General features: G+C 39.7%; 1 protein-coding gene across 2 annotated transcripts in view; it reads left to right on the forward strand.

Annotated features, from left to right (window-relative positions):
* Positions 1–15,776, forward strand: part of Sugt1 (SGT1 assembly cochaperone of MIS12 kinetochore complex) — a 42,589-nt gene that overhangs the window by 10,345 nt on the left and 16,468 nt on the right. For both annotated transcript variants that reach the window (XM_076545445.1, XM_076545444.1), the window contains 4 exons: positions 7,705–7,769; positions 11,211–11,242; positions 13,564–13,660; positions 14,837–14,944. In XM_076545445.1, coding sequence (XP_076401560.1) covers positions 7,705–7,769; positions 11,211–11,242; positions 13,564–13,660; positions 14,837–14,944 — 302 coding nt within the window. The remainder of the gene's footprint in view (positions 1–7,704; positions 7,770–11,210; positions 11,243–13,563; positions 13,661–14,836; positions 14,945–15,776) is intronic.

A 15,776-nucleotide genomic window follows, 5' to 3' on the forward strand; every position in this document is an offset into this window, starting at 1 on the left:
AACCATATCTAAATTTTGTTTAGATTTTGTTAAAATCTTATTGTCCCAGAAACTCAATACCCTTTTTCTTTTAACATTATTTCATGTTGATTTTAGAATTTGAATTCACTTAAAGTTTGATTAAATTGACCTTTCTTTAGCATTTCAATCACAGGTAAACTTTGCCATTAGCAACTAAAATTAGGGTCTGGCCAGTGGTTGGCCATTAAAGTGCGTGGTGTGCAAGCAAGAGGATTGGAGTTTGGGTCCTTAGCACCTTTGTGAGTGCCAGATGGGATGGCGGCTTGTCCGAGTTTCAGCCTGAGGAGGCTGGGGCAGAGGGTTCCAGGAGCAAATTGGCTATCCAGACTAGCCAAATAGCGGCCCCTGTGATTGAGAGGACTTGCTTCAGAGAATAGGAGGAAGAGCAATAGAGAAAGGTTGATGACATCAGTTCAGACCTCCAAACATGCACATGCATGCCAGAACATGTTATACACACTTACATGAAAAGAAAGGGGAAGGAAGGGAAGAAGCCAAAAACTGTGTGTAAACTCTCAATGTGCTGTAGTTGGTTGATATTTTTACTCTTTGGGGGCCTGCCTCCCTGTTCCCAAATAAATAGCCGTGGAGACTTATTATTACTTATGAATGCCCAGCCTTAGCTTGGCTTATTTCTAGGCAGTTTTTCTTAAATTATTCCATCTACCTTTTGCCTCTGGGCTTTAACTTTATCCTACATACCTTTCTTTACTCTTACTTCCTGGCTTGCTCTGTGGCTGGGTCAATGCTCCTGATGTCCTCCTCTTTTTCTTCCTTCTCCTTCCCTCTTTTTGTCCTTCTATTTATCAGCCCTACCTGTCCTTCCTCCTGCCTTGCTGTTGGCCAGTCAGCTCTTTATTAGACCAATCAGATCTTTTAGATAGATGAAGTAATGATGCATAAATCTAATTAATCTTATCAATAAAAAAATCAGGACTCATATCAGGGTAAAAACCTGAAAGATCAGAGGATCAGGGGAGCAGCCATAGTTGCTTCCTACCTTTCCAGTTCCTCTGACCAAAAAGACCTAGATCCTCCCTCCGCCCCACATTATTGCTTCCTGTCTCCGCTCTGTCCAGACCTCTATGGTTAACTAGTGGCTAGCTCTGCCCTCTGACTCCAAGCCAGCTTTGTCAGAACACAAACAAAATATCACATTTCCCTCTTTTTGTCTAAATAAAAAGCAAAGGTTTTAACTAACATAGAAAAACTATGCAATAAGTATAACTATATACAAATATGTATAGGCAGTAATTACATTAACAATGTCTATCTAGTCCATAGCATTTGACAAATTCTGAGAAAATAGTACATTTATCTATCCTGTTTTGGTGAATCCAAAGTGTTGTACCTAATTCACTTTCTATCCTAGCTTGCATTACCAACCCAAACTATCTTTTTATGTCTCTCAACCTTATTCATGTTAAACCTCTTTGTGAGTTTCTTTTTGAATTTTGTAACAAGGAAAACTAACTGTCTAGTCTTAAACTTCATTAGAAACATGAGAAGGATATAATATTATCTGAGTAAACAGGAAGTGCAGAGCAAACAACTTTCAAAACTAAGAATGACAGAAACAGCTGGCCTGGATAGTCACCCAAGGTTCCTCTGTAATGTTGGGGCATCCATCTTCAGCCTGCAGGCCTAGGAATATCTGACAGACATTTGTGAAGCAGAGTTTTTGAGGGACTTTCTTACCTTGTCTTGGCAAGGTTTGGCAGTCACTTTCTTTCATGCCCTGCTTGTCCAATTTGGACAGCATGCTGTCAGCAGTTGAAGCAAGGACACTTTCTTGCCCAGTGGCTAACTTTTGCCATACAGAAAATAAACTCCATATGGAATTTCTTCGATGCCCATCATCTTCTCTGAAGTTGACTTGTGCTGCCAGGAGCAGCCATGTCTCATTGTCATAAACAAAAAGAACCTTATGCTGTTAAAACATCTTAAACGCCTTATTCTGTAGGTCTCTGAAGTGTTTGAAGACCACCTGTCTGTCTAAAATATATCTGTTTGACCTTGAAAACATACCTAACGTGACTACGAGTTTGATTGTCATAGGTGACTAACCACTAACCTGCATTTCTTTGTTATCCTAAATAGTTTGTAATAACAACTTTCAAGGACTAGAAATTTACATTATATTGTTAAATGAGCTGTATAGGTATAAAACCTTGAATAAGAGTAGAAATGTATGTACAGTATGTTCTAACTAAAATAACCTTTTTGTCTAAATAAAAATGAAAGATTTTAACTTTAACATAATAAAACTATATACAATGAAAACAGTTATCAGGGAAGAATTATTTACAATATTCAGTCCATTTGTATTTCACATATTCTGAGAAAATACTCCATTATCTATTCTTTCTTAGTGAATCCAAAGTTTATAACTAACTTACTTTCTATCATAACTAAGGAAAACTGCAATTATTGCTATCTAGTCTTCCTCCATCAAAGGCCCCAGAAGGATATAGTATCACCTGAGTAAACAGGAAGTTCATTGCAAGCAACTTCCAAAAATAAGAAATGACAGAGAGATCTGGCTGCCTGGACAGTCACCCAAAGTTCCTCTGCATAGTTGGGCCATTCATCTTCAGCCTACAGGCCTAGAATATCTGGCAGACTTTTCTTCAGTGAACCTTTCCTCTTTGTCCTGCAGAATGTCTGGAAGACTCTTCTGTGAAGCAGGAACCCTGAAGGACCATCTTGCCTTGTTTTGGCCAAGTTCAGTCACTTCCCTGTGGTCCTACATGTTCAGTTTATAAAACATATGTCAAGCAGTCAAGGCAAAAGCAGTGTCTTACCCAAATGCCTAATCTTGCCATACAGAAAGCAAACTCCTATGGAGTTTCTTTGATGCCCATCATTCTTTTATGAAGTAAATTGGTGCTGCCAGGAGCAGATGTGTATCATTGTCATGAAAAACCTTAGGTTATTAAACATTTTAAACACTATATTCTGTAGTTCTTTGAAGTGTTTGAAAATCATCTGTCTAAAATATACCTTTTTACCTTGAAAACATACCTAATGTTGACTATAAGTTTGACTATTATAGATTAACTTCTCATCTCATTTCTTAATTATACGTTGCATTTTTAAATGAGCTGCATAAGCACAAACGAGATTAGCAACATATATAATACAGTATAACAAAAATAACCTTAAATTTGTATCAATGTAACAATCCATGCCAATGTAACATATCAGAGATTAGTAGTTGTCTTTTTATCCTATATTCTTATAGCTCCTTAAATGATAACAAACATCCATGACCCACCAAATAACCAAAAGCCTCCCACAACCCAACTCTTGGGAATGTGGATGTTGTTTTCTCTAGACCGCTTCCTGTTTTCTGTGGGTGAAACACCTTTAGAGGTCCCTGAGATGATCTGAGATAATGGCCAAGTCCTGGGGAGACCAGCTATAGCCTTTGTTGATAGATATCACCACCAAGTTTCAGGAGGTCTCCCTTGATCAAACCTGATCCATATTAACCTGGAACGAAGCAAAACTGCTTCTCCAAGTAATGCATCTTTTAAGTTCCATTTTACAAATACATTTTTTGACTTCCATTTTAAACTATAGGTCTGTTTATTTCATCATTTCCTCTTTCAGTCTCATGTCTCTTAGCAGCTGTTGTTGCTTATCAGCATTCAAAAAAAATTCAGAATCAACACAATATTATGTAGGATGTAGATTCCCCGTGTGTTTCCCATCTTACGTGACTTTTTTCTTTTATATTACTTTCACTGTCTCTTTAAAGACTTTATTATTTTTTAAACTATTTATTTCTTCCTATGACTGTATATACTATATTCTTTCTTTCTTACACCTGTATACATTGTAAAACACACTGGAACCTGTTTAGAGGTTTTTTTCTGTCTGGATCTCTTTTACTGCATACCTCTAGTCTTTTTTGACCATCTGAGTAAATTTTAAACTGCTAAGCTGCATTTGGGTCCTCCAGATGCTCTATCAGCGGGCTCCGCTGCTTTTGGGGTCATGAGAGCCAAGCCTAAAGCTTGAGGCCTGGTCAGAGGTGCGGGACCAAGAACTGCCTTCAGCCCCCCAGCTATGGAATGCCGGTGCTCTGCACTATGGCAGGTGTTTTTTTACTTAGGTTTTTTGTTTCTATTTAGCATGAAAAAGGCTGTGTAAGTGCTCTGCTGTAGGGCACTTCTCTTTAAAGGAGCTGTGTCTTTTTTTTTTTCCTTCAAGTGTTCTCAGGCCCTGTGGAAATTTGAGAGCCTCACGTTGGTGTGCCAAAATGTAGTTTTTGTGTGTTTGTTTTGTTATTTACTCTTTTAGCTTTTTAGTCTTTGGGGGGCCCACCACCCAGCTACCAAATAAATCACACAGAGGCTTATTCTTTCTTATGAAGGCCTGTCCTTAGCTTGGCTTGTTTCTTGCAGCTTTTCTTAAATTATCCCATCTACCTTTTGCCTCTGGGCTTTTATCTTTCTCTATTTCTGTAAATCTTTTCTTTCCTTCTTACTTCATAGCTTGCTCTATGGCTGGCCCCTATGGTCCTCTCTCCTTTTCTCACTCCTCAATCCTTTCCTCCCAGATTCCTCCTCCTATTTATTCTCTCTGCCTGAAAGCCTCACCTATCCTTTCTCCTGCCTTACTATTGGCCATTCAGCTCTTTATTAGACAAATCGGGTTTTTTAGACAGGCTCAGTAACACAGCTTCACAGAGTTAAACAAATGCAACATAAAAGAATGCAACACATCTTTGCATTATTAAACAAATGTTCCACAGTATAAACAAATGTAACACATCTTAAAATAATATCCACAGTAATGTGCTTTCTTTGCTGTTTAATCTAGCTGCCCTCCTGGCATGTGCATGAATATTTGTTGAGTGCATGTATTGACCAGTAATTAATCTCAGGTAGCATCCTTAGGAACTGTCTTTGTCTTTTGAGATGGGACCGAGCCTTGCTCTGTTAGGCTAGCCTGCCTGGCCAATGAGCTCCACTGCTGTATTCCGAGCTCACACCATCACACCTGGCTTTGTACATGAGTGCTGGAGGTCACATTTGAAGTCCTTCTTGTTTGGCAAGTAGTCTCGCCCAGAGCCTGGCTGTGTTTTCTTCTACTGGAAAAGTGAAAATTTTATTTGATTTCTTGTTCAGAAGTGAGTTAATGGGGCTGGAGATGGCTCAGGTTAAGAGCACTGGCTGCTCTTCCAGGGGATCCAACATACACAGTTGCCTGTATCCTCAGTTCCAGGAAATCCCACACCCTCTTCTGGCCTGTGAGGCCACCAGACACAGCTAGGGTGTACAGACATATATCCATACATGTACACAGAGCACTCACACATAAAGTAATAAAATTTAAAAAACTGAATGTCCATTCTAAGTTAGATTGCTAAAAGAGGAGGTTCGACAGCAGAGTCTTTGTATGGACAAGTGAAGGGTTAAGTCTGAGAACCTTGTGAGATACAGGTTCTTCCTGTTTATGGAAGTGTCATGTAACCTAGACTGATGTTGAGCTTATTATGGAGCTGAGGATGACCTTGACCTTGTGACCTTCCAGCCATTACCTCTGGAGTGCTAGCATTACTGACAGGCACCACTGTACCCAGTTTATGTAGTTCTGGGGATCAAATCCAGGGCTTCCTGCAGGCACACAGCTATATTCTCAGGCACAAATAGTTTTGAGAGTATTATGCATCTTCAAATTGCCATGATTTTGAGAAGTATTGTAAAGGGACATTTCCTGTCTTGGCTTCCTGGTCCCAGGTCAGAGGCTAAATATGAATTATAAATGCTCGATGGATAGCTCAGGCTTGTTACTAGCTAACACTTACACTTAAGTTAACCCATATTTCTATTTATGCGTTGCCACATGGCTCATGGCTAGTTACTTTCACGGTCTTTATGCACTTCATTTTTTTCTACACATTCTGCTTGCTTGGTGGCTGGCTGGCTGGCTGGTGTCCCTTCTGACTCAGCCCTCCTTCTTCCCATTATTCTCTGTTTGGTTTTCCTGCCTAACTTCCTCCCCAACTACCAACCTGTCAGCTTTTTATTAACCAATGAGAGTGATACATATTAATAGTGGAGAAAAGGATTGTTCCACAGCAAGTGTGTATGAACCAGGATCTAGTTAAATGGAGAAAGTGAGTGCTGGAAAGCTACCAAAAGGTAGATTTTATAAGTAATCTTATAGAAAATTATAGGCGACTTCATTATCTAAATTGTATTAATTAATTTCTTTCCTGTGGTTGAATGTTACTGCAGTTCTTTAAAACAGAAGTTCTTAAGTGGAAACAGTTTTACTTCAGGAGGACTTTTGTCAGTGTCTGAAGAGATTGTGGAAGGGGGCTAATGAAGATCTTTGAGTAGCATCTTCTAGTGCACATGATTGTTCCCATGAGAAGTATCTGGTCCAAAATGTCAGTAATGATGAAATTGACAAGCCTCGCTCCTAAAGTGCTACATGTTTTAAAACTTTACTTTGTAGTGCTTTATCATTGCTCTTGTACATAATTTCTCAGAAGAAAGGACTTTAGGCTCCAGTATGCAAATAGAAGCAATAACTTAGGAAGGTAGATATTCGGGGAACAGTATTACTTCAATTTGTTTTCCGTAGTTTGGGCACACAAATTCTATAGCTGTTGATTTACTCTTTGCAAATCTAAAGAATCTAGTTTTCTAACTTCTGTGATGTGAGGCATTCTGTATTCTGTATCCTTTGCTTTGTACCTTCTTCTGCCTTGTATGGTGAGAGGCTTTTACTGGTTGTGTGAATAATAGATTATTTAAGACTAGTGTTTGAATATAACAGTTCCCCAGAAGAAAGAATATAGTGCATGTGTGCCTAACTAACATTTTGATAAGACATGACTAGTTTAATTCCTCTTATAAATCAGGCAGTTTTGAAATGTTGTATGACTGGGCAGTGGCAGCACATGCCTTTAATCTCAGTACTTGGGAGGCAGAGGCAGGTGGATTTTTGTGAGTTCAAGGCCAGCCTGGTCTACAGCGCTAGATCTAGGACAGCCAGGGCTACACAGAAACCTTGTTTTGATCACTTAATATTTAGCACCGTTTACTAGGCATAGTAACTATTTAGATATTGTTCTAGATCTTCAGAGGTCAATAATTTGTTGATTTCATTTACATTTGTGCTCTCTAAATATGTAGTTTACTATGTATGTTCAGTTTCTTGGATATCGTGTAACTTGGAGATGTGACTGTTTCATAAAGTATTGAAGACAGACAAAATCACAGAGGAAATGGAAATAGTTGGTAGCTGCATTGTAGAGCAAGATGAAGGGATGAGAACTCATTGGGAATCTCATCCAAGCTTCCTTTGCCTTATGAGAGAGAGAGAGTTCCTTTAAGATGGGGACAGATGCAGGAAATGTAGATTATAATCATCCGAGAAACTAGTGAGACTGACTGGGGTTAAAACTGGTTGAACAGAATAGTTTTCTAAGATGCACAGCTCAGTGGTAAACCCATGGTTGCATTAGAGCTTTAGCACTATGCTTGCTGTGCTCTCTCTTTGGGCAGGCAGTATCTATTTTATTAATAGACTGCTCAGTTCCCAGTGCCTACACTATTTCAGGCATAGTAGGCTGCTCGTAATATTTGTTGAATGAATCTGTTACATTGTTCACATGAGGAATTTTACAGTCAAGTTTTTTTTTTTTTTTTTTCATTCCAGGTGCAGATGCAAACTTTGCAATCTGGATTAAAAGGTGCCAGGAGACTCAGAATAGTAAGTATATTGTTTAGGTTTCCACAGTCTTTTGTTTTTTAATCTTTCTTGGTTCTGGGGATCAAACCCATGGCCTTGTACATGCTGGGCAAGTCATGCTCTACCATTAAGTTACACCCCAGCCCCAATAATAGACTGCTTCTGAATGACCCTCATTTTTAGTCTTTCTTACGTCAGAAGGAAAATTTAATGGTTTTGTTTTGCCAAAAGTATTATGTTATTACCAGTAAAAGGTAATCACGGAATCTAAAGTTAAACTCCTAGATGCAAAATAAAACAATTTGCTTCAATAGAAACAATTTGCTTCATTTGAAATATATAAAGAATTAGCTTTCTTGATGTGTTTGTAGAAATCATGTCTGTAGCCTTGCCTACAAACATACTGTTATCTGAAAATGCTTCCTTTTTTATGTTTTATAGGATCAGAATCTGAAGTGGTAAGTCCATTCACCCCTCATGTTTATTTAGTCATGTTAAACTTAATGAATCAAATATATTTAAGCCAGGGTTTGGGATGAGCTCTTATAAATATTAAACAATTCCATTTAAGTATTAGTTACCTGAAATAATTCATTTTGTTGAAATAAAAACTACAAGTTTTAATCATGTAAAGTACTGGGTTGTCTTAATGAAGTTAGTCTCTGTTCCTTGCCAATGTCTACAACTTAGTAGGTTAAATAGTTGTCATCATATAGGGCTTTTTTTTGTTTTTGTTTTTTTTACACCGTAGGCATAAAGTACATTGGCAATGTTTTTATTTGTCTGGTTCATTCTTAATACTTGTTAATGATTTGGACATGAGAATCTTAAATTACAGTGCCAAGGCTGCTGAGCTGACTCAGTAGTTAAAAGCACTCGCTGCTCTTCCTAGCACTCAGGTTCAGTTCCCAGTGTCTACATCAAGTAGTTCACAACCACTTGTAACTCTAGTTTCAGGGAATTTGATGCCCTCTGGCTTTCTAGTACACTTGTTCACATATGATGAACAGACACTTAGGCAGGCACACATACACAGAAATAAAAAATGAACAGATCTTTAAAAAATTACTGTGTAATTGTAAGGAAAAGTAACAATATATGGCAAACTTAATTAAAATTTCTTTTATGTGTATGAGTATTTTGCCTGTGTGTATATCTGTTTACTATATATATGTGTGTGCTATGTGTGGAAATCAGAAGAGGACATCAGATTCCTGGAACTGGAGTTGTCAGGTGGTTGTGAGCTTCCATTGGGTACGAGGAATCGAACCTGGGTCCTCTGGAAGGGCAGTCAGTGCTTTTAACTCTTTCCAAGCCCCATGGTTTTTATCAGTTTAGACTTTCATATAATGCAGTTAAATTATGACATACTGTCTTAAGAGTAGTTGTCACATACATAGTCAAGAAAGAAAATCACAAGGAGTTGGGAAATGTGTGTATAACTCATTTTATGGACAATTACCTTTTTGAGATGCTCATTCGTCTTTTAAGGAAGATTTCCATCTCAAGTTTCCAAAATTACATTGTGACATTGAGAAAACAACTTATTCTGCGAGATTTATTCATGTATGAAGTGTGTCTAACAGAACTAATCTGCTTCAGACAGATATCCTGGGAGCATTAGGCAAGGCATGTGTATAGGTAAAGTTTAGAACAGCTTCCACAATTGAAGCCATGTTCAACCACCTCTGTCCACCTGTGCTTACCGCTTAATCCTAGGTGCCCGGGCAGTAAATGAGGAACTGATTGGAGAGGTCTTGACAGGTGGGCTTCCTAATTCACCTGTTGATAGTTCTTTGTTCAGGCCTTAGGCTAGGTTTGTGTGTGGGGTTTGTGTATGGGCCAGGCTCTTGTAAGTACTGTAAGCTGAGAAAAGCAACTTAAGGGAAGGAGAAAGGTTTATTTTTGACTCAGTGTTACTCATCTGGTTAGGGAGATCAGTCAAAACATAGCTGCTTACATCAGGGGGACCAGGAAGTAGAGAAAAAGGGAGCAGACTGGGTACCCAATGTAGCCTTCAAATGCATTCATCCCCAGTGACTTTCCTCCAGCCAGCCAGGCTTCCTGCAATGGTACCATCCACTACATCTAACCTTTGGGATCTGAGGATACTGTGTATCTAAACTGTTTAGTCTGTGAACAACAGAATGGCATTTGCATAACAAAACTCCATTCGTCCAGTAATAAAGGATACATAGCTTTAGTGTGTTCTGTCCGGCTGTTGTTTGGTCTGTTGGTCTGTTGATCTGTCTGTCCATCTATCCATCTATCATCTATCCATCTGTCCATCTATCTTTTAAGAATTTTTAAAAATGTGTCTGAGTGTTTTCCCTAAATGTACGCGTATACACACCACATGTACTCTTGGATTAACAGAAGTGGGCATTGGATCTCCTGGAACTGGAGTTACAGGTGGTTGTGGGCTGTCATGTTGGTACTGCAAACTGAACCTGGGTCTTCTAGAGAGCAGTCAGTGCTTTTTTAACTGCTGAGCCATCTCTTCTGCCCTGAGTTAGTCTACTTTTGTCCTAGTTCCAACCTAAATTGTAATTGTTTCCTGTGTGCAAACTGGAATTCCGAGTTGTCTTCATACCTTTAGAATGGTTTTGCTCACTTTGGTTGCTTCCTTTTTTATTTAGGGACAATGCAGAGGCCACCCATAACTCTGGGTATCATCTTTACCTTTCCGTCACCTTAACTAGTGGACATATAGTGTATCAGTGCTCTATGGATTAGTGAATTCTCATTGCCATGGCTGGGAATGGTGGTTCATCCTTATAATTAAAGCACTTAAGAGGCAGAGGCAGGAGGATCAGGAGTTCAGCCAGCCTAGGCTATGAATGAGACTGCATGAAGAGTCAGTTTATTTCCTCATGGTCGGGTGTGTTGTAGAGATACCTTATATACAGTAAAATGTTTTTCTGAAGCTAACCATTGAGATGGTCCTTTCCGGTTTTTAGAGCAGCATTTGATATCGTAATTAAGCCTGAGGTTATACTGTCTCTTAAAAATGATTTTTCTTTCTTGAGACAGAATCTCATGTACCTGTGCTGGTCTTGAACTTGCTTTGCCACTGAGGATGAGCCTGACCTCCTGCTCCTCTTGTCTCTAGCTCCCAAGTGCTGGGATACAGGGTGTGCTGCTACCACATCAGGCTGAAAATGGTTGTCCAAATGCCAACCGATCAGTTCTGAGTTGCGTATCTTATGACTGGATAGACTACACAAGTCAGTTCTCCCAGTCATACTTGTAGAAAGTCTTGTTGTTGTTGTTATGGCAGCGTCTCAATGTGTAAGGCTGGCCTGGAACTCCAGCTCCTCCTTCCAAGCAGCCTGCCAAGCGTTAAGATTGCACACTGTACCTTTTCCACATTAAAGAACCATAGGCCTAAGTGAATTAATAAGATTTGATTTTTTAATATAGCTGCTAAACTAACGTGTAAAAATCTTTCTCTTTCACCTTGTCCAAATCAGTCTGCATCTCAGAGAACTCAGTCAAAAATCAAGTAAGTGTTTCTTTTTTTTTTTTTTTTTATAAAGCAGTGCCTGGTAATGTGCTTAAAGAGAAGAAAACTCTGGTTTCACAGAAGGCAGAGATGTACTGTGTAATTTTAAATATTTCCTATTTTTAAAAATTGTGTTAGGTCTTTATGAAAAATTACGTTTTAAGGCTGTCTACCAATTAGTATTAACAAATAATTCAAATAGCTCTCATCTCTAAACTTGCTTTGCTTGGTTCCATATTATGTTGCCTTTCTGTGTATTAAGGAGAGCTGCTTCCAGTTAAGTTGATACTGTTAAACATGTAAAGAAGCAGTAGGCTACACAGAATTGAAATTGCCATGCTGCTGGTGGTGGGGTATGTATGTGTGTGTGTGTGTGTGTGTGTGTGTGTGTGTGTGTGTGTGTGTGTGTGTGTGTGTGCGTGCGCGCGCGCGTATGCATGCACATGCATGATAGTGGTGCTGAGGATTGAACCAGCAAAAGCCTCATGCATGCTAGACAAGTGCCATGTAGGTGAGTTGTTGTTCACAGTATGAGAGGCAGGACAAGTATAAAAGGTCCTTGTCCTGCCTCTTATATTTGGATCAGTTTTTCATAGGAATGTTCTACATGAGTTCAGAGTTAGTACTGCAGTCACAGTAATGAATAGCAAGGCTTTGACTTTGGCTTAGTCAGTAAAGTGCTTACTCTGCAAGCTTGAGCACCTGTGTTTGGATCCCCATCACCCACATAAAAACAAAACAACAAACAAACAAAAAGACTGGTCATGGCAGCACACATCTGTAAGCCAAGTGCTGGGTAGATGGAGACAAGTGGATCCCTGGAGCTCACTGGCCAGCCAGCTTGCCTAGCCATTTAGTGAACTCTAGGTTCAGTGATAAACCCATTTCAAAAAATAAGGTAGCAAACAGTTGAGGAAGACACCCAACCACTGGCCAACACACACATACAAACATACACTCAGCCACATGCATACATGCACACAACATACACAACAAATTATCCACTAGCCATGTAAACAACTTGAGTTCTTTATCATTACTTTTTTTTTTACATCCCAGCTGCATTTCCCCCCTCCCTCCTCTCCTCCCAGCCCCTCTCCCACTGCCCCTCTGCTCCACCCCCCCCCCCCCCCCACCGCCCATCCACTCCTCCTTTTATATTCAGGAAAGGGCAGGCCTCCCATGGATATCAACCAGATGTAGCATATTAAGTTGCAGTAAGACTAGACACCTCCACTCAAGTTAAGGCTGGATGGGGCAACCCAGCATGAGGAAAGGGGTTCCAAAAGCTGGCAAAAGAGTCAGAGACAGCCCCTGCTCCCATGTTAGGAGTTCCACAAGAGGACTAAGCTACACAACTGTAACATATATGCAGAGGGCCTAGGTCAGTCCCATGTAGGCTCCCTGGATGTTGGTTCAGTCTCTGTGAGTCCTGGTTAAAGAACTTGTGTTCTTAAGACATAACAGAAACACCTGATGGTTTGCTGTAGAACTGTGCACTATCACTGAGTTGTGGAGGTGTTTGCTGAGACTATTGAAGTGCGTTTCTTTAATCAACATGCTTTTATTGTAATCTAAGTAGCTGAGGTGGCAGTTCAAAACAGTTTATCAGTATACTGTGAAGCAGGCACTTCCCTTGTTTTAGACGTATAATCATGCAGGATAAACAGCTTTGCCCTCCCTCCTCTGGGAGATTATAGTCTATTCTAGTTTGGAAGTGACAACACCTACATTTTCAGAGCTTTTGTTGTGGGAGGACATGTAAAATATGACTCTTTAGACACAGTGGTCTTTCCTCAAAACTTAAGTGAAAGAGAACGGTGTATAATTTGCTGGCACTGTGGGGGATCTATGTAATTTATGCTCAGTTGTGTCTCCTCTTTGTATCTGCTCCCTTCTTTGGGTGAACAGAGCTTAGAGTATTGACCCAGGTTGACCTGTGTCCCTTGTCTCAATGCTGCTGATTGATTCAGAAGCTGATCACTTCATTTTTCTGAGCTAGCATTCTCAGTCTGTTTTTAAAATGGTAGTGTTAGGTGGAAATGAGAGAACTGGTAACTGTTCACGTTTCCTCTCCTGTATTAGCTTAAGCACAGCAGTATTAGGAAATGAGAGGGTCTGTACCTGATGGGAAGGTTTGGATCCTCTGCCTCCCGCTCTCTTCTGCCCATGTAGGTGACAGGAATTGAGTTTTCCTCCTTGTTGACAGCTGCTTTGTTACTGTCTTCCTCAAGGTGGAGCTCTTGTTACTTAACAGTCTATTAATTTGACAAACAACTTTAAGAAAAGCAGAAATTATATGACTATATTCCTTTAAATAGGTATGACTGGTATCAAACGGAATCTCAAGTAATCATTACACTTATGATCAAGAATATTCAGAAGAATGATGTAAATGTGGAATTTTCAGAAAAAGAGGTAATGAATCTTTGAACCATCTATTATATAGAGGTTAAATACTATTTATGAGTTTAGTATATTGCAGAATAGTTTATACCAGTTTATTAGATATATTCCATTTTTTTCTTGAGATAATATGGAAAGTAATAAATAAAATGGGAAGCATTCTTTTGAATTATTTTTCTTTGAGACAGGGTTTCTCTAGTTGTCTTGGAACTCACTTTGTAGAACAGGCTGGCCTGGAATTCATGGAGATCCATCTGCCTCTGCCTCCCAAGTGCTGGGATTAGAGGTATGGGCCACCACTGCCCAACTCATTTGAAGTTTTTTAAAATTTGAACTGTGTCACCACGACTGGTCTCAAACCTGCTGTAATCCTCCTGCCTCTGACTCTGGAGTGCCTGTCACTGTGCACTCACTGTGCTTGGAGAACGTGCTATCCTCGGCCAGCCTCCCAGGGTAAAGCAGAACTGGGTCGGCATAGTTAAGATCCATGCTTTGGGTAAACTTTCTGGCATATGCTACTTTTAAAAAGGTTTAGTTTACCACTGCCACCACTCACCCACCCACCCATCCACCACCACAGGCAAAAAAGTTTAGTTGTATGAGATTTATGCATGTCTTAAAATATATTAACTATTCAGTGTATTAACTATTTAACTAAATCAAATGACTATGATTTAATATCTTTTTCTTCCTCATGATAGATACTTCAGAGCAGTAGTGTGGTGGAATTAACATAATTTACACATGAGTAGGCATTTTTAAAACTATATGCGCTATTACTTTGTTCTTGTGTATTGTTTTCTTCATTTGAATGTTAAGGATATGTGATTAGATCTGTAGCTAATACTCTTTTGAAGTACCTAAATCTGACATTCCAGAGATGGTGAAATGGCTAGTGGGTAAAGGCCCCCTTTGCCAAGCCTGACAACCTGAGTTCAGTCCTGGGGTTCCGCATGGTGACAGGAGAGAGCAGACCCCTGAAGCTTGTCATGTGACCTCGACATGATGTGGCAGGTGTAGGAGGATGTGCGTGCACGAGCACATACACTAAAACAAAACACACAAATCTGATTTTCTATCAGTTAAGTGGAACACGTAATCTGCAGCATTGCTGAGATGTGTATTTCTATTAAATACTTAGCCTTTTATGTATATTTACAAGTCTGATGCCCACTTTGTTTTCCTTAGTTGTCTGCTGTGGTGAAACTCCCTTCTGGAGAAGATTACAATTTGAAACTGAGGTTGCTTCACCCTGTAGTGCCGGAGCAGAGCACGTTTAAAGTACTTTCAACAAAGGTAAGCAAGTTGAAAAAATGTAATATAAAAAAGGTAATGTCTGCAAAACAAATACTGGTGGACGTAATCGTTTAGATATAATAGGCTTGTAGCCCCCGCTCCCAATGTGTTAGGGGGCAAACCCAGGGCTTTGTGTAAGCTAGGCAAGTACTCACTCAAAGTCTATATCCTAGGCCTTGTAGCTCCTTTTAAGACACATACCATTAAGTTAAGAGGGATAAGTAAATAAGAACAAAGGGTTTTTTTCCTAAATTTTAAAATTACATTAAAGATTTTTAATTTTGTGTGTGTCTGTGGATCTATGAATGCCATGGTGGGGTGGGTGGAGATCATAGGACAACTTGTGGAAATTCATTCTCCTTTACCATGTGGGTCCAGGGGGTCACACTTAGGTTGCCAGGCTTGGTGGCAGGTGCCTTTACTGGCTGAGTCATCCCACTGGCCCAAGAATGTAGTTTGTTGTTGTTTTACTTAATACAACAATCCACTTAGCTTGTGTGGTTGGTGACGTGCCTGTTAATGTAGATTAATATTCTTAAAGAAAGGTTTCTATTTAATAGACATATTCCTCTGTCAATTTAGTTATTGTGTGTGATGTTCTCCTGAGCATGTGTGTGTGGAGATTGAGGTGAGGTATCTTCTTTTTCAATTGACCTTCACCTTATTTGTAGTAGTAGGGTCTGTGACTGTACCACAGCTCCCTATTTCATTTAGATTGGCAGGCCAGTGAGCCTCTGGAATCCGCCTGTTTCTGCCCGACCAGCTCTGGGATTGAGGCCAATGACACAGTTGCATTGTCTATGGGTGATGGGAATCTAAGCTCGGGTCCTCA

The sequence above is a fragment of the Peromyscus maniculatus genome, chromosome 9, assembly GCF_049852395.1.
Source record: "Peromyscus maniculatus bairdii isolate BWxNUB_F1_BW_parent chromosome 9, HU_Pman_BW_mat_3.1, whole genome shotgun sequence".
NCBI classification, from domain to species: Eukaryota; Metazoa; Chordata; class Mammalia; order Rodentia; family Cricetidae; genus Peromyscus; species Peromyscus maniculatus.